The following is a 27,784-nucleotide window of genomic DNA, read 5'->3' as shown; positions in this document are numbered from 1 at the left end:
GTGCGTAGGTGTATACTTACACACAGTGGTAAGGATAAAAATGGCTTTAGCTTAGGGGAGAGGACAGATGCAAGGGCTGGGACCAAGACAGGAGTTGGTATAAGAGCAATGTAAATTTCACTGGCTTGACAAGGGAGCCCACCGAACCCTTGTTTAAACACCAGTAGTTTTAATAGAAAATACTGAATCTCTATGTTTAGACAAAGCTTTTGTCTTTCTCTACTAAACACTCAAGGAGAAATGACAAGCCTAGAATTAGCATTTAACACTGAAACAACATGTTTCTTGTAGCATGTTATGAGCTTCCAGATGCAGAAGCACAAGAAGTCTCACCAAACATACACCATATAACCATGACATTTCTGACAGGTAAGGAGACCAAGATTCTATTCTGGGCTAAAAACAAACAACCTAGTAGCTTCCTTTCTTCTAAGTCTATGAAGTAATCTTTATGATTCTCTTCAATATGAAAAGTCAATGGACAGTACACTTTTAGCAGAAAAAAAACACAACATTATTCAAATGGGTAAATATAAATTCTGCTTTTAAATGGCCAACACCTACACAAAATAAAGTAAAATATAACAAAAACAACATTCTTATTTGGAAAAGCACTGTATACGTTGCAGACTAAGAGAAAAGATTTTATATTAAATATTACAAATCTCACCTAAATCCTGGTAGTTTTTTTTAATTTCTAAAAATTGTTAGTCATCAAATGAATTATTTCTTCTAAAAGAATACTCCAATATTTTGCATTTCAGAAATTTTAACAGTTTTATTTGGCAAAAGAGAAGCCTAAGAATTTTTTAAAAAACGTTTCCAGAGGGAACATCCTTTTACCATAAAATAAATTTGTGTGATTTGGGAGGACAAATTTCAAATGTATATTTTTTGATATATGTGCCAATTTTACAATTAATACAAAAAAGATAAAGTTAGTTGAAATATTTTAAAAATGTAAAAACCAGTCCAGGCAACATAACTATACAATCTTGCTGTAAAAGTACTTATATCAAATTCTGCTCAAAATATGTATGCAATATAGTAAATTTTAGTTCCTCAAGTCATTCTTCACTGCCGACTGGCTTTGCCATTTTCTGTTGTCTCCATTCTGAAAAACAGAAAGAAAAAATGAGTGGTAAAACAAAACATTCAGTAACTACCATATTTTTTCTCCAACTTTCATACGAAATTAAACTCTATATATTCATAGGACAAAAGAACATCAGTCCTTTAGAAAAGGACTATAGTTAGGGTCCCTCTGGTTACTCTACCTTCCATGTTTCACAGACAGAAAACTGAAGCTCAGAGAAATAAAGTCACTTTCCCAAGGTTTCATTTCAAAAGTCACTTTTTTCATGATACCCACTCAAGCTTAAAACTATGGAAAAAAAAACCTCTACCATTTAGTCAAAAATTTATTTCCTTTTCCCTTAAAGAAACTCCTTTACCAATACATTTTCAAGAGGTCTTCCCAAAAGGATATTAAAATAATCATACCTGAGACTTATTCAATTAAAGTCAACATTCCTAATACTGTGTTACTTAAAGAAAAGTATTTTTCCCCTGTTTTTTATAAGATTCAGTATTGTACATTAAATGTTCCCCGATTTTTCCCTCTATGATGTTTACTGACCAATGAAATCCTCTAAGGAGTAAATACTTTCAGGGTTACGATCAATATAATCAAGTCTTTTATAAGTACCAAGAATCAAAGCAGTTAATTTTTTCTCTTTATAAGTAACATGTTATCAACTCATTATATTAGTAATAAAAAACTGCTGAACCCAACAAACAAGCAGAGTTTATTACTTTAACTTAATAATAAAGCAATTAAGAAAACCAATTTCTACAATAAATCATACAGACCCATTTTCCTCTTTAAGATGTTGATATAATTCAGCTCTGTTATTAACAGAGTTCAAACGTCCAGCAAACTCCTGATGTTTTCTAGAATTGGCAGTATTGATTCTATTACTCCACAGGGATAATAAGGACACTGGCCCTGGGGTTATTTGTGAAAGAAGAAGGAAAAGGTAGAACAATTCATTACTTCAAAATTTTCAAATCTAAAAATTTCACCTTTAGTTCTATTATTCATTTTATATAATTAAAGCAATATCATCTTTCCCTTATTCTAAATGTTTAGGGGTTCCCTAAGACCAGCTACTAGTTTGGTGATTTGCTGGAAGGATTCAAGTAGTTAAACATAAAGTTACAGTCGGAGCTAAGAATCACTGCAGCAACAGAATAAGGGTACACAGCCAGATCAGTGTAAGAGCAAAAGATACACTAAGCAAAGGACAGAAGAATCCACTTGGAGGCTTTCCATGCTCGCTCCCTATAGTGAGGGTTCACACCAAGTGCATAGTCCCTCCGGCAGCAAAAATGCAGCCATGTGTGTACAAAATTTCTGCCAGGAAAGCCCGTGTAAGACTCAGAATCCTGGGTTTTTATTAAGAGCTGGACACAAAAGCATTCTCTGCCAAACTATAATTACCAAAAGTCCAGACTCTCAGGTGGAAGGCAAGTGTTCAGTTCATATGTAAGACAAAATAACTTCATCCTTTAGGGAATGTTTTAAAAGCCAAGTTCCCAGATGCCAACCAAGGGCCAAACTTGTAAGCAGGCCTTTACCTTAATGATAACAGTTTCAAGCTTGCCATGTTATTTCTTCCCTGCACAACATGAAAAAAAGGCAAAGCACTAGCATAGCCAAAACAATTTTGAAAAGTAGAAAAAAGTTAGAAGACTCACTACCTGATTTTAAGACTCTGCTTATAGTGATCATGACAGTACTGTATTGGCAAAAGGACAGACATATGGACCAAAGGAACAGAAAAGAAAACCCAGAAATAGATTCCCACATATAAAATCAATTGTTATCTGATAAAGGTACAAAGGCAATTCAGTGAAGAAAAAATAGTCTTTTCAACAAATGCTGCTGGAACAATTGGGACATTACATAAACAAAACAAAACAAAAAAAGAACACTGACTCATATCTTACACCATATGGAAAAAATTAAAAAAAAAAAACTCAAAATGGATCATGGCCTAAATGTAAAATCTAAAAGTATAGAACTTCTAAAAAAATATGTAGGAATAAACTTCTATGACTTTGGGCAATGCAAAGATTTCTTACAGATAACACCAAAAGCATAACCATAAAAAATTTTTGATATACTGGACTTCATCAAAATTAGAAATCCCAGCTCTGCAAAACTCACTGTTGGGAGAAAGACAAACCAGATTGGAAGAAAATATTTGCAAATCACATATCCAACAAAGCATGTGTTTCCAGAAAAAATAAAAGAATTCTCAAAATCCAACCAAAAACTCTCAGACAACCCAATTTAAATATAACCACAATATCTGAATGAGCCCTTTATTAAAGAAATATATATAGATGGAAATCAAGCAAATGAAAAGAGGCTCACCAACATCAGTCATGAGGGAAACAGAAATGAAAACCACAATGAAATACCACTACATACCTATCAGAAGAGAAAAGAAAGAAATCCAACAAGTGCTCTCAAGGATGCAGAACAACCAGAACTCTCACTAATTGCTGGTGGGAATGCACAATGATACACCCAGTTTGGAAAAATGATACTAATAAAGCTAGTTATATACAATGGGTTAAAAAAAAAAAAAAACACTGACGAACATACAACATAGATGAATCTCAAATGCATTATGCTATATCAAATAAGCCAACCTCAAAAGCAGCACACTTTATGATTTCATTTATATGGCATTCTGAAAAAGGCACAATTACAGGAAGAGCAACATATCAATGGTTATGCGGGACTGGGGTAAGGAGAGTATAAGATGATGATAAAGGGACAGTCCCAGAGAATCTTCTGGGTGATGGAACTGTTTAACTCACAGAACTGCACACAAAATGAGCTAAAATTACTGCATATATATTTTCCAAAACTAAATTAACAAAAGTCTTTTCTTTTTATTATTATAAAACTAATACATGTTCATTAGATAAAATTTAGAAAACATATAAAGGAAGAAATAAAATCAACCATAATACCCCTGGCTCTAGCAACTATAAATATTCTAGTCTTTCTTCAGTGCCAAGAAAATTACATTTTGGTTTTTCTGTTATATTGCATCATACAAAGACAGCTGAAGAGATTTTCACCAAATCTAGACGGCCTGTTTGGAATAGCCCAACGTTATATGCAGAGTTTATGTCAGGCCACAAAATTTACTTTGGAGTCTTGGGAAGTCATTTTCCAAAACAGATGAAACTGAAGTATATAATAAAGGCCCATATAAGTTGTTGATCAGAAGAGACATGTGACTTAGGTTGTAAAACAGTATGGAAGAAAAAACAAATTTCAAGTACCAGTCTTGAAAGGAAAGTTACAAGGGTTGAAAACAGCGATTTGCAACCAAGCTGCTTCTCATACTGGCCACTCTATTTAGTGCTTCCAGTGTGTGAAGCATCAGGGATCTATTTAAAGTGACAAAAAAATAAAGTGACAAGCAGGTGTGTGTGTGTATACAGACTTTTTAAAAATAAAATGGAGATCCTGGTATATATGGTTTTGTAGCCTGCTTTTTTTCCTTTACCTTATATATTCATTCATTCACTCATTCAACAAGTAATAATTAAACTTCTACTATGGGCCAGGAAATTGAGTGGTAGTGATATAACAGTAAATTGTATTTTATTGTTTTTTCTTGTTATTTTTTTAAAGATTTTATTTACTTATTTGTCAGAGAGAGAGAGACAGAGGGAGCACAAGCACTGGGAGTGACAGGCAGAGGGAGAAGCAGGCTACCCGCTGAGCAAGGAGCCAATGAGGGACTTGATCCCAGGACGCTGGGATCATGACCTGAGCTGAAGGCAGATGCTTAATGGACTGAGCCACCCAGGTGTCCTGTAACAGTTAAATTTTAAAAAGCCCCAGCATTTTGGGCAGCCAGCTGGCTCAGTTGGTAGAGAATGAGACTCTGAGTCTCCAGTCCGTGAGTTCAAGCCCCACATTGGGCATGAAGCCTACCTAAAAAATAAAAAGCCCAATCTTTTAAAATGTTTCAGATTAGTAGTAGAGGCAAGATGTCAATAAGCAATGTCAATGCAGGACTCTAAGTGCTACCCCAGTGTAATCCTGGGGTGCAATGGAAGCACCTAACTTAATTATGAATGGAGGTCAGGTAAGTCCTTCCTGAAAAAGGACTTGCTTAAGTTGAAATCTGAATGATATACATTAGCAAGAGGGAACAGTAATCATTATCCTTCGGCTATATAAATTCCAACCTATGGACACACAGTTATTTAGTTATTTTCTTACTAATAGGGTTTTGGTTGCTTGTGACTCTACCACTAATAAATAATTTCTAGAGTTCTATTTTCCAAGCAACATCCAAACATTGTTTAGATTAAACCCAAATTTCTCATCCTAATCAACTGGTCTATTTTGGCCTGTGAGAAATAGAATAATGTATCAGATATTTATTTATTTTCCAGGCACTCTGGCAAATGCCTGAAAGGCAAATATGATAAGATCACCCTTATCTCTGACTTCAAAGAAATCAGTGAATGGAGAATATTTACATGTATCACATTACATATACGCTACAGGAGAAGTATATAAAAAACAAACAAGGCTTCTCCCTAGGATGAGCTGCAAAAATCATAATATGGCCAGCCCCCAGGTCTTATTGCCTTAGGGAGGCATAGTGACAAGAAACCAGACAGTCCTTTGTTACACCATTTGCCATTTTTCCTAAAAGGACTAAATCTAATTTATCCTCAAGACAACTAAAGCCTATAATTTCAGGAGCTCCCAAACCCAATTCATATCTCTGATACCCAGAATTCCTTCAAGAAGAAATTAAGCATTTCAGTCTATAAATAAGAGATAAAATGAAATTAAAACATTGTGGCTTTTTTTTTTTTTTTACAATGAAAAGGTATTACTTATAATACCTTTACTGAAACTCATCCACACCACATTGTAGATGTTGGTAATATTAGATCTTTCCCTAAGTTAAGTAGGAATTTAAGGAAAAGAGTTGTGTTCAATAAACCTAGCATACCTAGTATGAAGTCAGGAACATAAATGAATTCAAGTTTACATAATTACATAATTATGTACATAATTTACAGACTTTATAATAATAGTGCTTATTTCCAAAGGCTTCATTAATGAAGGTATGACACTACTTTTCTTTTTTTTATTTATTATGTTATGTTAATCACCATACATTACATCATTAGTTTTTGATGTAGTGTTCCATGATTCATTATTTGTGTATAACACCCAGTGCTCCATGCAGTACATGCCCTCTTTAATACCCATCACCAGACTAATCCATCCCCCCACCCCCCTCCCCTCTAGAACCCTCAGTTTGTTTCTCAGAGTCCACAGTCTCTCATGGATCGTCTCCCCCTCCGATTCCCCCCTTCATTTTTCCCTTCTATCTTTTTTTTTTAACATATTGACACTACTTTTCCTTTAATGCCAACAAATACAAATTTATGCCTGTATTTTACAAGACTGTAAAGAGAACCTCCCAAACAACATCTAGGAACAGTTAGTAGCTCTTCCTCACATATGCAACAATATTAAATGACACTGCAGAAAACAAACTAAATTGGAAATCTTTTTACAAACACAGTTACCACCACAGTTCTTACCCTACCTTTTGATTTTTCTACTGGTGGAGTTTCATCCAGCTCAACAAGGGGCTTTTTGTTTGGAGGTTCTGGGGAATCAGGTGAATCTTTTATAATCTCAGCTTCAGCCAACTCTTCTTTTCCACGTTCTAAGATTCCTTTTAATCTTTTAGAGGGACAAACAGTAAAATTTAAAGTTTAAATTTTTAAAAATCTAACTGGTTCAATAATTAAACTAGACTTTACAAATTGGTTTTAACAAAAGATAGTTGCTCTCACAGAGGAAACCTAGAAACTAATCAAAAGATAAACCTCAACCTAAAATCAGGTAAGAGAACTTAATGAATTAAACACAAGTGTCTCTTTTCCTTCATCATCATAATATAGTAATTCAGTAACATAGTTCGCTGTAAAATAAGAAAAAATGGGAGGAAAATTTAAGAAGTTAAATTTAAAACCGTCAGAAATGTGATCTTCGGAAGAAATGTCACAATTTTAATTTTTACAAATATGGACAAAATACTATTTCAAATTACAAATAAGATTAAGAAATCTACTACCATTTGTGTCCTGGTTTATATGCTGTGGAAATGTATTTACATTCCACAAATTAAGAACTAAACTCCAAGCTCATTTTGAGTTTCAACAGAGAACAGAAACACCTCAAAATATATAAAGATCAGTGGTGTCTGAATGAGAATACCTTTCCCCCCCTATTCTTAAAAAGAGCTAATTCTGTTTCAGAAGTTCAGTAGCCCTAAGAAAGAAATGAACTTCTATGGTCAAAGAGAATAAAATGTTCTACTTATTTTTGGATGAAATGATATGATTTCTAAATTATCTTCAAAATACTCCCATCTTCCACATTTTGCTGTCATCAATAACTTACATACCTATCTCTACCACAACACTGTCCCTTCTTCCAGGGCAAGAATCTTACACCAAATGCTTGACACATCCAAGGCATTCAGTATTTACTGAACAAAGAAATAAAACCATGTCTTTGATATTCATAACAGATAAAGCAAAGACTGATACCAAACATGGTATATTATGACTTTCAGAAGTTCATTAGGAAAAAATTAAACACTACCTTTGCACCAACAGTAAAAAAAAAAATTACAACTCTTTTTTTTTTTTGAGAGAGAGGGGGGAGAGAGAGAGAGAGAGAGAGAGAGAGAGAGAGAGAGAGAGAGAGAAAGAGAGAGAGAGAGAGAGAGAAAGCACACATGTGTGCGTACACACGCACGCAGGGGTCACGGTAAGGGCAGAGGGAGAGTGAGAGAATCTTAAGCAGGCTCCCCGCCTAGTGAGGGCCCAACTTGGGGCTCCATCTCACAACCCTGAGATCATGACCTGAGCTGAAACCAAGTCAGATGCTTAACCAGCTGAGCTGCTGAGGTGTCCCCACAACTCTTAACCCCAACAAGACATCTTAGATTTTAAAAATGATAGAGTCACAGTTATAAAATGAAATAAACACATATTAAATGAATGTATGAATGTGCTATATGCAGCATGTGATATGCCAAAAGACACCACGGTACTCTATTATCAACAGGTCACCTCTCTGAATCTTGCCAAGATTTCTCCTGTTCATAATCTTTCACTGCCTTCTCCGATTTGTCCTCTTTGTCCTCCCTCTTTCTTCCTCGTTTCTTTCGTTCTTCTTCTTCTGGGGGTTTGCTCCTACATGCCATCAGACATTCCAAAACTCTCTGATGTTTCTCCGAGTTGTTGATATGAGCTCTAACAAGGGTTTCTAACTCATTCCACATGATACGGTATTGTTCATCTCTGAAGTAAAGATTTAAAATAAGGTTCTTAGCAAATAATGCAACATATGTTAAGATAAAAGAAAAAGAAGAAGATAGCAGGATGGGTAGAATGAAGGGGAGTAAGTCGGAGGGGGAGACGAACCATGAGAGACGATGGACTCTAAAAAACAGACTGAGGGTTCTAGAGGGGAGGAGGGTGGGGGGATGGGTTAGCCTGGTGATGGGTATTAAAGAGGGCACGTTCTGCGTGGAGCACTGGGTGTTATGCACAAACAATGAATCACGGAGCACTACATCAAGAACTAATGATGACATGTATGGTGATTAACATAACAATAAAAATAATAATAAAATAAGGTTCTTAGAAATACTCTTTAAATAATTACTGAAGTGTCACTTGCTACTGGTAAAATAAAAGGAATCATTAAACATGGACTTTTTCTTCCGAGACAGTTCATGGTGTAATCCTAAGTTAAAATATCCAATTCTGCTATTCTGTATTTTATATCATCTCAATCATATCTATGTGTGTGTGTGTGTGTGTGTGTGTATATATATATACACATATATATATATATATATACACATCTCCAACCACATAATTTACATATGAAATAAGTTAGCTTAAAAAACAGTATTATCAAGTGATGCGATATATAAAGAAAGTAAGAAAAAAACTACCTCTTAGGGCCTTTTCCTCTTGTACCAACTGTGGAAATAGGCAGAGGATCATTTTTCCTTTCCATATCAACTAAGTTGTATATTGTTTTTTGACAGTTTAACACATCTTCTTCTGTCAAAGATTCTTTCACAATAACACTGGCTAATGGAACTACCTGTTAGAATTTTTTTAAGAAATAAAAAGAAAATCTGTCTTGAAAATCAAACATCAAAGCATCTAGGGAGAACATCAATTGATTTTAAACATCACCATGGTGACCTATAATCATTTCAATTTTCTATGAGTAATTCTTTATCTATAGCAAACTCATGTATTTGATTCTTTGCTCAAGGAATGGTATCTGTAAAGAACATGTAACTAATCTAGAAGAAAGGTTGAAAACGATTTAATACTTACCGCTTGCATGTTAAAAATGGTGGTTTGTGAAATAATCATAGGCCAGTAACGGGTGTGTTTTTCTAACTGATCTTTTGCTCGTTCCAAGGGGATCTCAAGACTTCCATCGATTTTATATCTGGGGTCTAGAAAAGGAGTTAATCTGTTTTCCCTCATAAATTCACCAAAATCCTAATGATAACCAAATAAAATAAAATTAGAAACTATTTTCTAATGTTTCAGTATGGATTACATGTAATAGTCTGTTTCCCTGATGTCTTCTGTCCTGTGATACGCAACAAAGTATTTTCTCTAACAGTCCCCTTACTAATTTTTTCCCTTCTTTTTGAACATGAAGCCTATCAGCCTTTGTTATGGTGGAGATGAAGAAAGCCTCAAACATAAATGCATTCATGGTTCTTTTGACTTTTTAAAAACCAAGGAACACTCATTTTTTTCACTTCTATAATTTAACTCTTTTATATCATACACAGATAAAAGAAGGGATTAATTATATTAGAATACCAATGCTTACTTAAAAATTACCTTGACATAACATCAAAATGTTAACAATGGTTATCTTTGAATGATGGAATAAAAGGTTATTTATAGTCTTTGTTTTTGATTTAAAAAAAAGTATCTATAGTCCCTAAATTTTCTACAACAAATATTAGTTTTCTCCTTATTAAAAAAAGACAAAAAAATAATAAAGAAAAACCTAATCAAAAATAATTACCTGCAGTATGTAACATTTTTGTGATTTACAAAGTACAGTCCTATACATTAATCACATTTAATTTTCACAACTACCTCAAAGTAAACAACCATGAAGTACTGAATGTAAAAGAGAGGAGAGGGACTGAAAAATTAAAATCAGAACAGAATTTCTACCCAAAATAGACACAACTTCCTCGCATATGCCTTTAAATAACAAAAATTTCGTATTATTTCAAAATAGCAGGAACCAAATATTGAAATGTTTTTATTTGCCATTAAGTTACCAGAAAATAAACTTCCACCTGAAATACTAGTTCAAACCAATTTCCATTCTTTCCTACAATTCCAGGTGTCATTGCTATCCATATACTTCAAGATATACACTGAATACACAAGGAAGACTATAAAGTGATAAGTAGCTCTTCTAAGTATTATAGAAAAGCCACCTAATCAAAATAAGAATATATCATCAACTTCTTCAAACCCCATTTTGTCACAGATCTTAGCAATGTAATAGGCATTCAATAACTACTTGCTGAATGGTGACAGAGTCAAAACATAAAATTTATAAATATTAGAATCTTACTGTGATCCGGTAGTCTGTAACTCTGCCTCCACATCCTTCACTAATTGAAGGTGGATCTTCTAGAATGGATCGAGAACTGCTAAGGACATGCAAAAAAATCTCTCCTCCATGGCTACTAAGCATATGACTAATGACTTTGGAACCTGACTTTCGTGGTTGTTCCAATAAAACAGAACGACCTGTCAAAAGCAAGATTATTCTATCAGTGATGAAGTTCAATTTAAATTCTTATTTTTTCCCTTAAAATTTATGTCTAGATTTTTCATTTCATTAAACCTCATATTTTAAGTAGCATTGGCTAATTCAGTATATCTGCATTTCAGGTCCTAAAAGTCTGAATTCTAGCCTTAGCTTTCTCTTGGTCACTCCAAGCTTACAGTTTTCCAAAATAAGTATAGTGGTCTCTGGTATATATAATGTTTGGTTACATTCTTCATACATTACAAGTACATAAAATTTTTCTCCTGGACATCAAGAAGAAAAGTGAGACAACTGCTGGGTAATTCTCCAATTATCAAAGCTACACAATATTGGGGGAGAAACCAAAGTCTCCCTTCACTTCCACAATACCTCCTATATGCCAGCATGGTTATCATAACTACTTTCTATTTCACATGACTGAAGGTTATTTAATCTGGACTTTATACAGTCTGATTTATCAAATTTTGCTTAATTTTGACCCATCACATCAGTGGTTTCAAACCTAGCTGATCACAAGAATCACTGGAGAAGCAATTAAGAATTTAAATCTAGTAAATGAACTCTAATAATTTTTTTTTAATTTTCACACAAGGAAACCATGGATTTGAAGTCCTATGTGTTAAGAATCATATGGTATAATATTGAAAATATATTTCTCTATGATCAAGGTAAACTGTGCAAAAAAGAAGTCCATATATACTTCGCAATTTAAAATTCAGTAGGTTAAAATAGTCTGTATTATTTTACCAAAAAAATCAACTTAAACTCTAACAACGAAATTTTTAAATTAAAAATACTTAAATATATTAAATAACACTTTTTCTTAGGTACAACAATCCTAAAGGCATAAAAACATCTTATTTTTAAAACATCAGTAAAACTGCTAAAAGGGCACTTACGATTACATAACTTTAGAAGAGTTTTGGGAGAGAAAATATGTTTAGACTATCTTAAAGAGCTTTCTAGAGTTCAGATTTTCACATTTCTTACTAATAATTTCACTTGTAATATTCTCAGACAAAACAACTAAATGTTGAAAATTACCATTTAGAAGAAAATTAGTAAGGCAGGAGGAAGGTCTACTATTTACGTCTACAGGTGAAATTCGGTAAGCGCCAGTACAATAGTGTAATTCTGAAATGGAAGAAAACACTGATTTGAAAGAATATAAAGGAATGTTTCCACAATTAAAAGAGAAAAAAAAAATGTTCACTGAGCCCCTAAAACAATGAAAAAACAAAAATTCAAAAAGAAACAAACTAATGATCCCTATATAGATACACTTTAAGAACCTTTGATTTATTCTTTTCTCGTTCAATTTCTTTAAAATACCTACCAATGTTATTTGTCCTGGGTGTGCACCACTTCAATGTTATCGTTTCTTTAAATGAGCCTTCTCTACTGCTGCCACCTATGTGGGTATCACCTTTAAGAATAAGCCAGAAAAACATTACTAAATAGGTCACAAACTTCAAATTGTTAACCCAAGACTTCCAAAACTCTAGAAAATACCTCTGGGAGAACATCGTTTTTATACAGTCTCCTAGAAAAATACCAAATGGAATTTGGATATTAGCTCTGATTAAAATAAATATTCAATTATCTCCAAATTTCTCATTAATTAATCTTAATAATTTCAGTCACTGCACTGAAAGTCAATAGCAAAAATTTTAAGAATCTACAACTGCTCCCCTCTGACACCATTAAATGATAAGATAACATGGTTAAATACTGAAAGACGGCTTCAGGAATCTACAATACACAACTGATCTTACTGAATCCTAATGAATTTATGAGAAGAAACAAAAAATGAGGAGTCTAGAAAGTAAAAATATAAAAGGATATAACAGTGAGCATGTTTTGCCTTAATGGAGTCTACAGTAAAACAGAGTGAACAGATGTTAATAAAATAATAATGAACAAACACAAACTATAAAGTTGACAAAGCTTTGAAGAAGATGTATACAGTACATGAGCATCTATACAGAGATCTGACCTAATCTAAGACATCAGGGGAAGGTTTCTTTGAGAAGGGAAAACTAGTTTCAGTCTGAAAGGATAAGTAGAAATTAACAAAGAAATGAAGGAAATTGAAGGAAATGAAGAGTATTTGAGCAAGAAAGAAAAAGAGCAGATACCAAGATACTGTGACAGGAAGGAGAATGAAGAGTTTCAGGTCTGCATGGCTGAAACAGAGAAGTACGTTGTGAGAAGAGAATGGAAAGGAGGACAGACCAGGCAATGCGGGGCCTGGTAAGACATTTACACAGTTGGGTCTTTATCCTACGGATAACAGAAAAGCAGTAAAAGACTGTAACCTGAGGGGAACAGGGTCAGGATTAGCATTCTGAAAGCTATTCTAGCTAGCAGGTCAAGAGTAGACAGACCATTTAGGGGGCTACTATGGGACTCTAGGTGAGAAAATAATAGGCTGGTAGTAGAGATGCAGTTGTATGAATGTATTTTAGAGATACTTAGTAGATAAAATCAAGAAAATGTGGTGACAGACTAGATATGAAGAATGTCAGATGTCTCAACAATGACTGAAGTTTCTGCCTTCAACAGCTGAGCAGACAATAGGGTCATTCACTGAGAGAGGGAACATTACAAGACCAAGGGGCACCTGGGTGGCTCAGTAGGTTAAGCATCTGCCTACAGTTCAGGTCGTGATCTCAGGTCCTGGGATTGAGCTCAGCAGGGATTCTGCTTCTCCCTCTCCCTCAGGGCTTCCCCCCCACTCATGCTGTCTCTCTCGCTCACTCTTAAGTAAATAAATAAATTTTAAGAAAGAAAGAGAAAAAAAAAAAAAGAAGACCATAATGATCACTTCAGTGGGCAGAGCTCCTTAAGTTGTTCTGGGAATGTTGAGTTTTAGGTGGCTGAGAGACATCTAATAGATAAAACTAGGCAGTATAATCTGTAGATCTGGAGCTCAGGTAAGGTATGTGGGCTAAAGTGTAAGCTTAGTCATCAAAATCCAGCTCTAATGTCATCTCTGGAAAGCTTGCCTAACTCGTGGAGGCATAATCACATGCAATCCCTGTGTTCCCACAGCACCCTGTTCCTACTGCCACTCTAGCATTTTTACACATGGTGTCCATGTGTCACATACACAACAGGTCAATCAATAACTATCTTAGAGAATTATTCTGTGTCACAAAGAACACTCTTAACATTTTTTGTTTTAAAAATAAGTATTTCAAAAGCTGATAATACCTCACAGATTTTTAATAATTTCTACATACTATATTTTCAAAAACAAGTTCTTTACATTCCTTTGTTAAACATTAATATATCCATTTATCTTAATAGTTTTTCTTGTGTTAGAAATTTGTATTAGGTTAATTTCAAAATTTCTTATACATGTAACAAATGTTATGACTGGTTGAAGGTATTAACTTCAGAAAAGATGCATACAACATGATCAAAGTCAACCATTTAATTCTCTGATAGCATCGACTTACACAGAAAACATTCTAAAGGATTTAACCAAATGTCAACACTTAAAGGCAATGTCACTGAATTTTAGGAATGGATGGAATATTACAGTTCATCTAATCAGCATCTTTAATTCAGTGAAGTGTGCAAACTCAAGTCTAGAAACATGGGTCTTATTAGCTGGTGGCAGAGATTTAGCTAAAACTTTTATCTATTATCTCCAGAGTCTTCTCCTCCAAACCATGCTCATACAGTTACAGAAATCATGATTTTGGTGATGAGACCTACTGACTCAATTTTTAGAAGAAAGAAAACGAATTTAAATTTCAAAACAACTGGTTTTATGCAGGCAAGCTGGGAGTCTATCACTTTTTCAAGTCAGTTCTTTTTTTTTTTGCTTTACCAAAGTAGTTTGCTTGCAAAAACAGAAACAATGACGTGACCATCATGGTGATCTTTCTCAGTATTTGTTCCAGTAGCCTAGTTTTCCCAGAGGAAAATTCTACAGAATGTTAGTTCCGTGGTCATTAATAGATAATACTGTGGAACAGGTTTGGAAAGAAATGAACTACTGTCCATCGGGTTTGTTTACTGACAAAATTCTCAAAGTTGTTAATATGCTTTCATATATTAGATCTTACAAAATATTAGTTTCCAAGATCTCTTACTTACCACTTTTCAGGAAATCCACATGTGCATCTTTGTGATGAAGCAGCTCCACATCGTAATTGGCAGATGTATTAGCATGTTGTTCTTCCTTAAAACAAAATTTAAAATAACTTGGTTTTATTTTCAAAATAATTAAGTTATTAATTATTCATTTTGCTTTTGCTTAAAGTAAGGTAAAATATACCCAACAATAATTAGCTATAATGGGACAGTTTGCTCAGTAATTAATCTATTTAAAGATGCAATAGTTTTCCAAGGCAATATGAACTCTATTTAAAAACTACTAGCTATATGTAAATAATAAAGTATTTAATGATTTTTCTTACATTACATCAGAATTAACATAAATGACTCTTCCAGAACTTTAGATTTTTTACTCCAAATGCATTGTCTTGCCAAAACATTTTATACATAAATATTATGTAATTGAAATAGTTTATGCAAATTAAAAGTGAAATAGTTGTTTAAAGGAGGAAATAGCATCTTTAAATACCTATAGGAAATTAGCAAACACCAGTTATATAAAATAGCAAATACAGACTAATAAACAAGTTTAGTAACTTGTTTTCACTGATTATTAAATAAGAACTTCGATATTATTTACAAGAAAAAGACAAAGATTGAAGAAAGAGTCACACCAGTCGCACACAAATATGGTCAAATTTAAAAAGCAAGGTATCTGTCACCCTCAGAGTATTTTTCTTCTAATTCATGAAATTACATATATTAAAATATATTATGCTAATTTACTTGATAATTGCTTCTTCATCCAAACCATTCTATTAGATAAGGCTACAATTTCTATTAAAGAGCCAGCCATTGGCACAAGGAGGAAATTAATAATGAACAGATCATATTTATCATTAAATTAATGTTCATCATATGGCAAAACAATGAAACTGGATTTAAAGCCAATTTGAATTTTTAGATATGGTGACTATATATTTGCAAACATAACCAATAAAATTAAATTCAACTCCACTCAGTAAAAATTCACATGAAGCTTATTATGGGCCAGGCATTGTGCTGGTCCTAGGCAACTTAATGATAAAATAATGGAAATGAAGAGATACCAACAGATTCCTAAGAAAATCCATTAGTAAAATCATATGACTTACATCTTTGGTTTTTTAGCTAGAATATAATAAACTTTTTAAAACTATGAGCTAGTTTTCCCAGTCAGACCTATTTGTTACAAACACCTTCATACTAGATGAGAAAGAACAAAAATACAGGAAATAAAAAATCCACTAGGATGCAAAGTAAAATCTACTAACATAATTGTCAAGAAAAGAATCACAGAAAAAGTAATCATTTAAGATATAGATTATATTTTGATGAAAATAACGAGAACATAGGTAAAAACAAAAAAGCTGATATACAGTGCTCTTACTAAAAAGAAAAATACAGAATTTTGTTCTGTGATCCTTCCTTGTTGCTTTTCACTATGTACTGACCTGGTCAAAGACACTGAATGTGGGCTAGCAAAACAGAAAATATGATATGGGGAGAAAAAGTTAAGGTTCAATTAAAATAAATAATACATGTCAAACAAATATTTAAAAACCAAAGCAGAGCTTTCAAAATAGCAAGAAAAGGAGCCACCTACCTTCATTGGAATATTTGTAATAGTAGTTGAAGCCAAGTCAAAATGTTGCTGTACTAAAATATTTAATTTGGTAGCAAGATGCCGTCCTGCACGAACACTATGAACTTCACTGGTTAAAACAGGAGATAACTACAAAAAAGTATAAAAAAAAAAAACACCCCATAAAACATTAATATAGTGTGACCTAGTGCCAAAATGTTTATAGATTGAAATAAAATGTTTTCACTTTTTAGAATTTAGAAAAAATAAAAAAAGGCCCATAGATTAACTATGATTATTTTAGCAAAAAATCTTCATACACTCATTCACTCAACAGATACATTTTAAGAACTTACTATATTATGTGCCAGAAACTATGTGAGCTATTAGAAGATACAGCAATAAATAGGCAAAGTCTTTGTCCTCTTGAAACTCAGAGTGGAATAGTCTTTAAATATTTAATTTATCATTTTTACTATTTATCTATATGTAAAATGGATCTGAAATGGCCCACAGAAATACTGTAGAAAAATTATTAATTTTGTGGAGAGGAAAAACCCCTGTAGATAAAACTACTTATTATAATAAGAATGTGGAAATTGCCACAAACATCATATTTTGTCACCAATAAATGCGATTAGGCAGCTAAAAGTTACTTACAACAAGATAACACAAACCTTCACTCAGTCCAGGGTATAATATTTGGTGTAAATAAATTTTTAGTTATCACAAAATAAAGCCAACATGCAGCCACATTATCAAAAGAGGCAGGAAAAAGTTAACCAAAAAAAGGGCTTACACTAGAAACCACCTAAAAACACAATGACAGAGCTAATGACCTAAAAAAACCACTTAACTATAAAACACTCAGACTAAGGAAACACTTCACATTTATATGAACTAAGGCTAAATGAAAAAACCAGAACATAAGAACATACACATTTAATATAATTATATAAATACATACATCTATATTTCTAAACACACCACTAATGGAGAATATTATGTTATGTAAATCCATTTAAAAGTCAACAGACTCATCTTTTCCTTTAAAATTGTTTGAATTTATTTAAAAAGTAAAACTAAGATTAGAAATTAGTTTTAGCCTTTTGTCCTCTGGGTAGGTAAAATTAGTTATTGGAGTCTATTTTTGTTAAAAAGTGTATTGTCTTTCTAATGATGAAAAAAAGATTTTTATACAATAAAAAGTCATTAAAGCAACTGAAATCCATTACAGTAATTGAAATTTTAGGAACAATACAGACTATGTATGGTTTTGCAACACATTTAATTAAACTTCAACAGGCAAGCAAAACAGAAAACATTTTAACATCTACAATTATAACATAAAGAATCAACCTAGGTGTTTTGCCAGAGAGATTGCTTTGAAAACTCTAAACATCTTCTTGGCAGAAAATGTTGGCATTGTGATCATTTTTATGCTAACCCTTCTTAGCGCTTATTATTAATAAATAACGGTGATCTTTCCTTCCATTACTTCCGCACTTACCTCCTTTTTAGGACGATCAGATACAAGGCTGTCTTCACCAACTGCGTAAGTATGGATCAAGACCAGCTCACACTTCTGAATCTGCATGAGACTTAAAGAGAAACTTTCTACTTAGAATGTAGGAATACATTGTATTTAAAGAATCCAGGTAGGTAAACTATTAAAAGTTTAATATACCAAAACAGTGTATCTCTATAATCAGATATTACTGTTAACACAAAAGTTAAATATGTAGAAAAACTGTATAACTGCTGTACTAGTATGAACATTTAATGAATATATGAATTTAGTCCAAATGCAAAAATGATATTTTTGTGTGTTTGAAAAATGAAATAAAGGAAAATCTCATAATCAGGAATAATTTTCAATAGATATCTGCCACAGAGACAATGAATATATTGTATATTGGTTTCCCTTTTACTAATGATTTTTAAGGACAAAATCAGGTAATAATTGAAAATAATCCTACTCATTAACAATACTAGTACTCCACTTAAGAAAATTAGTAAGAGCTCAATCTAATATAAACTCCACATTGCAACTGTCCTAAGCTTGTCTTTAATAACTTTGTTTATTTATTTTTGAGTGGATGCGGGGTGGGGGAAAAGGCAGAGGGAGAAAGAGAACCCTGAACCCTAAGCAGGCTCCATGCTCAGAGCCAAGACCAACACGGGGCTTAATCTCACGACCCCGAGATCATGACCCGAGCCAAAGTCAAGAATCGGACACTCAACAAACTGAGCCACCCAGGCGCCCCAGCTTTATTCTTTTAAAAAAATTCATAAATTGCAATTAGTTGTTATGTTTTGATTTGGTACATATTCAATAATGCTACAAATAATCTGTTCATTTTATAAATTTGTAACACAAAGTATGAGAGCAAGCCATCAAAACAAATATGCTTTATAAATGTATAGTATTATTTTATCCTTCCGATCACCTTTCCTGTCAAAAAAAAGTAAAATTTTAAAGTGAAAGAGAAAATGGAAAAATCTTCTGATCAAACATACAGTTTCTGGCTAATCTGTAGAGCCAGTGGCGAATTCAAAGGAATGCCACCCATTACTATTACAATTATTGGAATAATTATCATGAAATACATGACTATAAAATGGAATATTTATTTCACTTATGATTATACTCACTGATCTGAATTTGCAGCAAGCTTGTTATGCTCATGAATTGTTTCCTGGACACAGTCCTCAAGCATTCGCACATGACTATCACTACGGCATAAAAAAGAACAAACTTGAATAAACAGTAAAAAAAACTAAACACACTATTCAGCTGTAGTATCTTTTTATAGGCACTTAAAATTACTTCAATAAGGACTGTCTTTAGCATGTTCATTCACAATACCAAAGAATCAGCTGAAAAACTAAATGAGAAAAAAGTCAAATTAACCTACGTAATGACAATCTAAACAGCTTTCACTGAAATGAATCTTTATTTTAGAACTGGATAAATATGGCTTCAGTATTAGAAAGGCTACTTGAGATATGCTTAAATGCGAAGATGCTGTCCCTGTTTTTTAAAATAAAAATTGTAATAAGATCTTAAAATTCCCTCAGTGAAAGAATTACTGTGATTAATGTCTCACCTTTTTGCATTAGTAATGCAAATTATTCGTCCTCTATTACCAACACGTTCTGCATTTTCCATTAGTAGAGTACGAGCCTCATGTTGGTATTCTGTAATTTTACACAGGGTTTCCACTGCTGCAACGAGACCATGCAAAATGCTGCAGCATTCTGGATCTGCTCGTGGATTAGGAGGTCCAACAGCAGCTAATGCTGCCATTAGCTAAAGTAAAAGAGAAAATAATTATGTTGACAAGAGTATCACAAGTCAGACAAAGACATCACAAGAAAACTACAGCCAGTATATCTCACAAATATGGACACAAAAATCCTCAATGAAATACTAGCAAACCGAATCCAGCAACATATAAAAAGAATTATACACCATGACAAAGTGGGACTTATATCCCAGGAACGCAAAGTTGATTTAACATCTGAAAATCAATTAACGTAAATACCAATAGAATTTTTCAAAAATCACACGATCATCTTCATAAGCACAGAAAAAGCATTTCATGAAATCCAAGGCCTTTCATGATAAAAACACTTAACTAGATATAGAAGGGAACTTCCTCAAGCAGAAAATGGCACCTATGAAAAACCTACAGATGACAGCATGCTTAATAGTGAAGGCTGGACATGTTCCCTCTAAAATCAGGAACAAAAGAAGGATGTCCTCTCTCATCACTTCTATTCCACGTTATACTGGAGATGCCTAGCCAGGGCAATTAAGAAAAAGAAATAAAAGGAACCCAGATTGGAAAGGAAGAAGTAAAATTATCTCTATGTTGCAGATGATATGATCTTTTTTTTTAAGTTTCTTGGTGTTTTGTTTTTGTTTTTGTTTTTTTTAAAGATTTTTATTTACTTGAAAGAGAGAGGGAGAGAGAGAGAGTGAGCACAAGTAGGGTTAGCTGCAGAAGCAGGTTCCCTGCAGCAGAGCAGGGAGCCCGATGCAGGGCTGGAGCCTGATGCAGGGCTCGATCCCAGGACCCTGGGATCATGACCTGGGCTAAAGGCAGATGCTTAACCAACTGAGCTACCCAGGTGCCCCTATGTGATCTTGTATGTAGAAAATCATAAGGAAATCCACTAAAAAGCTATTAGAAATGATAAGCAAGTTCAGCAATTTGCAGGATACATAATACAAAAAAACAAATTGTACTGCTACACACTTCCAATGAACAAGCCGAAAATGAAAACAATTCCACTTATAATAGCACCAAAAAGAATAAAATCAACAAGAGAAATGCAAATTTTACAAATGAGAACTAAAAAACATTGTTGAAAGAAATTAAAGATCTAAATGAATGTAAAACATCCCATGTTCATGGGTTGGAAGACTTAATATTGTGAAATGGTAACATTACTCAAACTGAACTATAGATTAAACTTAATCCATGTCAGAATCCCAACTGGTTTCTCTGTAGAAACTGACAAGGTGATTCTAAAATTCATATGGAATTGCAAGGGTCAGAGAACAGGCAAAACAATCTTGAAAGAGAACAAACTGGAAGCACTTTGCTTTATATATGCATAAAGACACTCTGGAATGAGCCATAAAAAACTAATAGTGGTGGGGATAAACACTGATTTGCTGGTAAATCAGCTCTCCAAAGTCAGGGGTGGGGGGAATCCCTAATTTGTGTTTGCCAATATCTATGGTTAAATAAAATACTCCTACCATGGCAGATTTCAAGCTTCACTGAACACAAAGTTGATAGGAGTTGAACATATTCATCTCTCCCAAGTTGGTATAAGTGGGGTCTAGCACATCACTAATTGGGTCAGGGGATGAACTAGAACGTTTTCAAGGTTTACCTTTTACTACACATACACATATGTATAAGTGTACATAAGTACATGTGTACGTATATATGTAAACTTAATTTCTAAACTATATAGGTATTAACCTATTCATAAAAAGTAATCAGAAAAGAAAGAAAAAAAGACTGTGTAGATGACTATACAAAGTCCCTGGTACATAGGAGAAACTCAATAAAAAGTAGCTTTTTAGGGATGTTGTGGTCCTGCGGAAAGTAGCAGAAAGCAAGCTTAACTTTTGGAGTCAGACAGAGAAGGAATGAAATTCTGGCTATGCCTCTTAATACTGTGTAACCCTGGTCAATCTCTCCTAACCTGAAAGTGAAAATAATCTAACCTGTCTCACATTAGTGCAAAACTTTCAAACTATATTTGAACCTATAAAAACCAGACCCAAACTTCTGAACTCCAACAATTTTTGGTGATAAAATTTAAAATGTATAGGATAGAGTTATGTGCTATAACAGAAAGAGCCCTGGACCCAGGTATATAAGTCAAACAACCTCTGGCTCCTGTGGGCCTCATCGAAGGAGTCGAAGCAAAGGATGTTTACAGTTCTTCTAGCCCCAAAATTCATCTTCAGTCTACTTCACTTGTTACTCATGATTGTTCACAGTAACTAGGGAAAGGTGTGACATGGATAACCAAAGCTAAACATTAAATGTGTTAACCCAAACAAGATTATACATAACTTATACAAAATGTCAATGATTTTATATAATCTTAAACACAGTGATCTGCTATATAGTTGCCTTCCTAACTAGTTTCCCCTTCTGTTCACAATTTAAAAGCAATCAGCATGATACAGTATGCCTTCACACTGAGAAAGCAGAGGGAAGTAGCAATTCTCTTATCATTAGCATACGTACCATTATCAAATGCCAAATTTTACTGCACTGCAGAGGGGAAGGAAGGAAAACCTATATGAATTTGTACTGATTTTTATCCATACACAACTAGAGAGGCTTCAAGCTTCCTTCATAGTACCTCTTAAAAGACGTTAAGGCAAAATACATGCCCTTTCAAAAAAGACAATGCAGAAAGAATATATACAGAATCCTTAACATTATTTTTTAAAGTAAATAAAGAATAAAGAATACTCTGGAGTAATGCAAAGCCAAACCAATAAAAGCCTACTGCTTGAGTGAGTTACCTCAAGACTAAAAGATTAGATATGTTTACATATTATAACACTAATCACAACATTTTAAGACCAAATACAGTGATAAACACATTTTCTTTAAAAATGTTCCATTTACAACACATCTAGATGAGATTATTTCCATTGAAGGATATCCATTAACAAAAAAATTTTAACATGAAATCATTCAAAAAACTGTATTCAAATATCTCACTAATGCCTGTCTCTCATATTCGTATTCATCAATAAAGAACCCAGTAAACTGAAGTCTTCCATCCAACTCAGCAACAACAAAGAATATAATCACAAATCTCAATATCCTTAGACAAATAATTTTTAAAAAGTACCAGGCCTAGTACAAACTAGAGGAAAAGACTGTGCTCCAAGAAGTTTTTCAAGAAAAAAAACAAGATGCTAAATTTCTCATACATTTATGATAAAAATATTGAAAGTTTTGTAGAGACATGAGGAAATGCAGCAACAAATACACATAAAATTAAGCAAATTAAGCAAAAAAGGAAATGATAAATTGCAGGAAAAAACAAAAAGTTACACAAAAAAGGACAGAATATGTAAGTCAAATCATTATGTTGTACACCTTAAACTTATACACTGCTGTATGCCAATATCTCAATAAAACCTAAAAAAAAAAGAGAAAGGAAATAACCACATATACTACTTAGCTTAGCAGTGAATAACACTTTATATAGATATCATCATGCAAATATGCAATTTTAAAATTAATGAAAATTCTGATGTAACAACACTGAGAAAATGAGGGAAGGGAAGAGGGCAGGCATAAGGGCATGGGTGGCAGGAAAGATATAAGTTAAATCTTCATTAACAATAACGATAATCACTTCTCGGCCTTTTGGCTAAGATCAAGTGTAACAATAACAACAAAAAATAAAGCTTAAATTGAGAACTCTATCAATAGCAGCAAAAACTGTTATTTAGAAATATGGAAGTACATACTAGATGAGCTAGAGTTGAAAGTTTGCTTCCATGAAGTGAGAAAACACTGGAATGAAGATAGCTGTTTTTCCTTTAGCATTAGTTGTTTTAAAACTATGTGCAAATACTATACTGATAAAAAAATTTTTAAATCATTTTTCAAGAAAGTATTACCACATTCAGATAATTTTCAAAAATGGCCACAGCTCAAAACCTAACCATACCTCCTGCAAATTTTGGTCTTCTTGAGTCCAGGAATTTAAAACATGTGCTCCAGAGTCACTCACAATGAAATTCACCTGATAGATTTTAAAGACATAATTAGTATTCACATCCAATTCCACTCAACCACACCATATTTTAAAAATAATATGCAGTCTCTAGCACTGGCTTGCTGATTCATTCGTTCACTTTAAAGTTACAGAATGCCTAGTATATGCCAGGTGCCATCCTTGGCACTGGGGATTTGGGAATACAGCTATGAATAAAAGTTGTATCACTCACAATGTGGGGAAAGGGGTTTGGGGATAGTGGTAAGATAGAGGGCAGTACAGAAAGAATACAAACAAATAAATGCACAAGATAATTTCAGTGAGTGATAAATGCTATGAAAACGAAACTGGTTAGCTGCTTTAGGTTGGGTGGTCGGAGAAGGGCTCTCTATAGAACTGGAAGTTGATTGGAATCCAAATGACCAAAAGAAACCAGCCATAAATGGAGCTGGGGATAGAGAATTCCTGGTACAGCAAACAGCAAATGCAAAGGCCTCTAAATGTGTACCCTCAAAAAGGTGAAAAGGTCAGAGCAGGCAAAGGGGTGGGAGATAAGCTCAGAGAAATAGGTAGTAGCCTATCACAAAAGGCACTGAAAGTCAAAATAGTGCATTTGGACTTTATTCTAAAGTAAAATGCAAACCAAAAAATACTATTGAGAAAGATGATAATGCTAGGAAGGATATATTAGAAAATATATAAAATGATGATCGCTCCCTTTTGAAGGAGGGTGAGATTATTTCTTTCCCCTGGACTATATGATCTAATCCATGATCTTTTTTCCTACTATCCATGAAATTTGAGTTGTGCATCCCTAATAAATTTGATTAAGTAGTCTTCTCTCCTAAGGCTTTTCCGACAGGGACATACTCTACTAGCCACTTTAGTTATATTACCTCATTGAAATCTTACATCATAGAAAGAGGTGTTATGCTTACATGGGAGGAAACTGAGGCTTAGAGAAATTAAGCAATATGATCAAGGTCACACTCTGGTAGCTAATGATGCCAGAATTTGAACCAAAGCCTGCATCCTAAATTACTACTTATCCTCCCCTTCATGTTCCTTTACCCTACATCATGCACAATTTACAGAGGGACTAAAAACAACTCCATTTTAATTTGGATTATATCTGAATGTATTAGATTCTCCGTGTTCAGCCTTACTGTTACTGCCCTGCCTGTGCTAGTCTAAGAACTGGCTAGGTCCCAGCCTAGGCTGCTCCAGAAGAGACAAAGCAAATCATCCACTTGTGGCTAACCAAATGACTCCCAAAATAAAACAGCTGAGATGATGAAACCTGAAGATAATTTTCATATTTGGAATCTGTCAATCCTCAATATCTCTTCTTGAGGAAAAAAACAATTTCCACTTAGCATTCTTAAGAGTTTTTCTTTCTAATAAGGCCAAATCCTGCAGCAGTTTAGTGTACATTCACTAAAACTAAGCAGCCAGCCTGCTTAGGTTCAAATGCTGGTTCTGCCTCTAACTAGCTGTGTGACTCAGGACAAGTTTCTTCTCTTTACCTCAATTTCTAGATCTCCAACATGGCAAAATAAACAAAGCTGATATTCAGATGATACATACCAACACAGTCTGACATTGCTTACACCCAACATCCCTTCTGCTTAGGCTGGCAACAGTTCTCAATGGTTATTCTCAATTCTATTCTGGTTATTATATACTTTGAATACTGTCCCAGTAATTACAGTAGCTACCTTATAGGATTGTTGTGAGAATTAAAAAAGTTAATAAATATGAAGCACTTTGGAAATGACTGGCACATGTAAATGCTCCATAACTGTTAGCTTTATTATTGTTGGCCGCAATTAAATATACATAGCATGTTATTCCTCAGAGTTCTACATACCACATTTTTAAAGTAGTAATTAAGTCAAATCTATAGTAAATTCTTATGTAAAAAATGTAACAGGCAGTTAAGTCCATCCCCCAAAATCATGATTTTGCTTGTACTTCACACTCACCAGCTTTTTGAAAGGAAATATATCATACATTATTCTACAATATTCCATGGAAGATTCTACTGAACAAGTCCACAATGATTTAGATATGGGTGCCAAAGGGATGATTCCTTGGGTCCTATTCTTCACCAGCATATCAAACTCGACATGCTGTCTGCATGATTCTGCCATGTAAGGGCAGTGATCTACAACAAATACTGTTTTATGAGATTCAGAAAAAATCTTCATTTTGTTTTAACCTGGAAGGGATAAAATATATTAGCCAAATGTCTCATACATGACATTTAATACCCTTACATTGTTCCTAATTAATGTCTTTTCCTCAAAAAGATTTGGTAGGGAACATGAATAACCAGTATTCAAAGAAATTTATCCAACAAAGGACAAAATTTAATTAGGTCATGACCAGAAAGTAACTATCAATTGAAGGGATAAGCTACACCATATTAAGCGGTCACTCTATCAGTCAGAGGCAAAATTACAGTCCATATATATTTTTTGCTTTTTGAATGAACTTAAAATTGTCAGAAAATAATGTTTACAAATAATTGTACTTGATTTCCTTACATAACACCAAACATAATAAATGACAAATACTCTTAAAATACACTTCTGATGATTCTTGCTAATTGACATCAATCACATATAAACCCCCAAACTAACCCAAGTCAGCAGTTTGGACTTCCCTCCAAAGTCTCAAGACTTCTGAAAAAGGTTGAGGTGGGCCAGAATTAACAGGAAAGAGGAGTGACAGCAAAAGGAAAGCCCCAAATATAATAAACATCTCCTAAGACAACTGCATATCGGGTCTTCAAATTAAGATAAGGACCCCAAATTCACACTCTCCCCCTTAGTTTTTTGTAATACCACAGTAATTTATCATGTAGAACAGAAAAACTTAGCTGCTACCATTCACATTGCTGGGGAGGAGAAACTTTTAAACTTTTTCTTATAAAAACTCCCTTGCTTCGCTAATAAAACCTTATACTGAATAGACAATCCACATTCAAAAAGCACATGGTAAGCAGAGCAAAAGTGTTCATCAACACGAACTGACTTTTTACGATCTAGCTATTTTCTTCTGCTTTCAAACGCATTTCCCCTTCATGCAAACTCTTTGAGAAACCTAAACACACTCTGCTAGAGGGTGGGGGGTGGAAAGTACAAGGTGAGTGGATAGGGAAGACCTCAGGATCGAGGTTCGCTTACTTTCGTGCCTGGTCCTGCAGTGAAAACGAACAGAGGCTATGGACCACAGCCTCTCTGGAAAAGGCTGCTGGCTGGGTGGGGAGGGTCAGCGCACAGTCAGGAGTGTCTGGTACCAAAGACAGGGGACTATGTTTTCCCCGCTCATCTCCTAGCACACCGGTCCTTCCCAGGCTTCCTAAATGCAGGAGCGCGCGCGCGTGCGCGTGCACACACACTCACTCACTCACACACACAAACACACACACTCGGACACGCGCGTGCGCAAAGCCCTCTTCCTCGGCCCCGCCAAGCTGCCCTTCCCCCTCGGTGGGCCAGACGCCCAGCTCGCAGAACGGGAAGAGGGCGGGGCCAAGGAAAAATGCCTCCGACCCTCAAGATTTTCTACCCGTTAATTTTCCCAATAACCCATTGGGAAGATTGATCCGGGCGACCTCAGAGCCTCCCCAACAGCCAAGTACCAACCACAGCACCGGCTAAACCAGCCGCGGCCCCTTAAGCGCAAGGCCCTCCCACCCGGCCTCCCCTTCTCGGTCTCTCCACCCAGGTCGGCTTCCCCTAGCAAAACTCGCGACACTTTACGAGAAGGCAAGCAAAAGCCTGAGTAGACTGATGGGGAGGGACGTAGAAGAG

The 27,784-nt window shown here is 34.3% G+C and overlaps 1 protein-coding gene across 6 annotated transcripts; it reads right to left on the bottom strand.

The window, feature by feature from the left end:
* Positions 1-758: 758 nt before the first annotated feature.
* Positions 759-27,701, bottom strand: INTS13 (integrator complex subunit 13). Of its 6 annotated transcripts, none has more exons than XM_025879860.2 (18): positions 27,540-27,699; positions 27,155-27,260; positions 25,949-26,184; positions 23,916-23,990; positions 19,793-19,995; positions 19,338-19,418; positions 18,193-18,283; positions 16,704-16,832; positions 15,098-15,182; positions 12,324-12,413; positions 12,032-12,139; positions 10,787-10,965; positions 9,505-9,675; positions 9,108-9,262; positions 8,215-8,445; positions 6,675-6,814; positions 1,873-2,008; positions 759-1,114 (listed from the first exon to the last, which is right to left on the bottom strand). In XM_025879860.2, the coding sequence occupies exons 3-18, from the start codon at positions 26,171-26,173 to the stop codon at positions 1,075-1,077; spliced, it is 2,139 nt and encodes a 712-aa protein (XP_025735645.1). In that variant the 5' UTR covers positions 26,174-26,184; positions 27,155-27,260; positions 27,540-27,699; the 3' UTR covers positions 759-1,074. The 6 variants fall into 6 exon arrangements, with proteins under 6 accessions (XP_025735645.1, XP_073733899.1, XP_025735646.1 ...); XM_073877798.1 differs by having other exon boundaries at positions 27,586-27,689; XM_025879861.2 differs by having other exon boundaries at positions 27,617-27,672.
* Between the last annotated feature and the right edge of the window lie 83 nt (positions 27,702-27,784).

The sequence above is a fragment of the Callorhinus ursinus genome, unplaced genomic scaffold, assembly GCF_003265705.2.
Source record: "Callorhinus ursinus isolate GAN/ISIS: 27379988/994484 unplaced genomic scaffold, GSC_fseal_2.0 scaffold27, whole genome shotgun sequence".
NCBI classification, from domain to species: domain Eukaryota; kingdom Metazoa; phylum Chordata; class Mammalia; order Carnivora; family Otariidae; genus Callorhinus; species Callorhinus ursinus.
This window is presented reverse-complemented; position numbering and strand designations above follow the sequence as displayed.

Bases quoted from the DNA above. Each gene is read 5' to 3' on its own strand.
- INTS13 (XM_025879860.2), bottom strand. From the start codon at position 26,173: ATGAAGATTTTTTCTGAATCTCATAAAACAGTATTTGTTGTAGATCAC. The intron at 15,183-16,703 runs GTAGGTGGCTCC...TTTTGTTTTAAG, and splicing joins TTACAAATATTCCAATGAAG to GAAGAACAACATGCTAATAC. The intron at 1,115-1,872 runs GTCTGTATGATT...TCTGTTTTTCAG, and splicing joins CATCTTAAAGAGGAAAATGG to AATGGAGACAACAGAAAATG.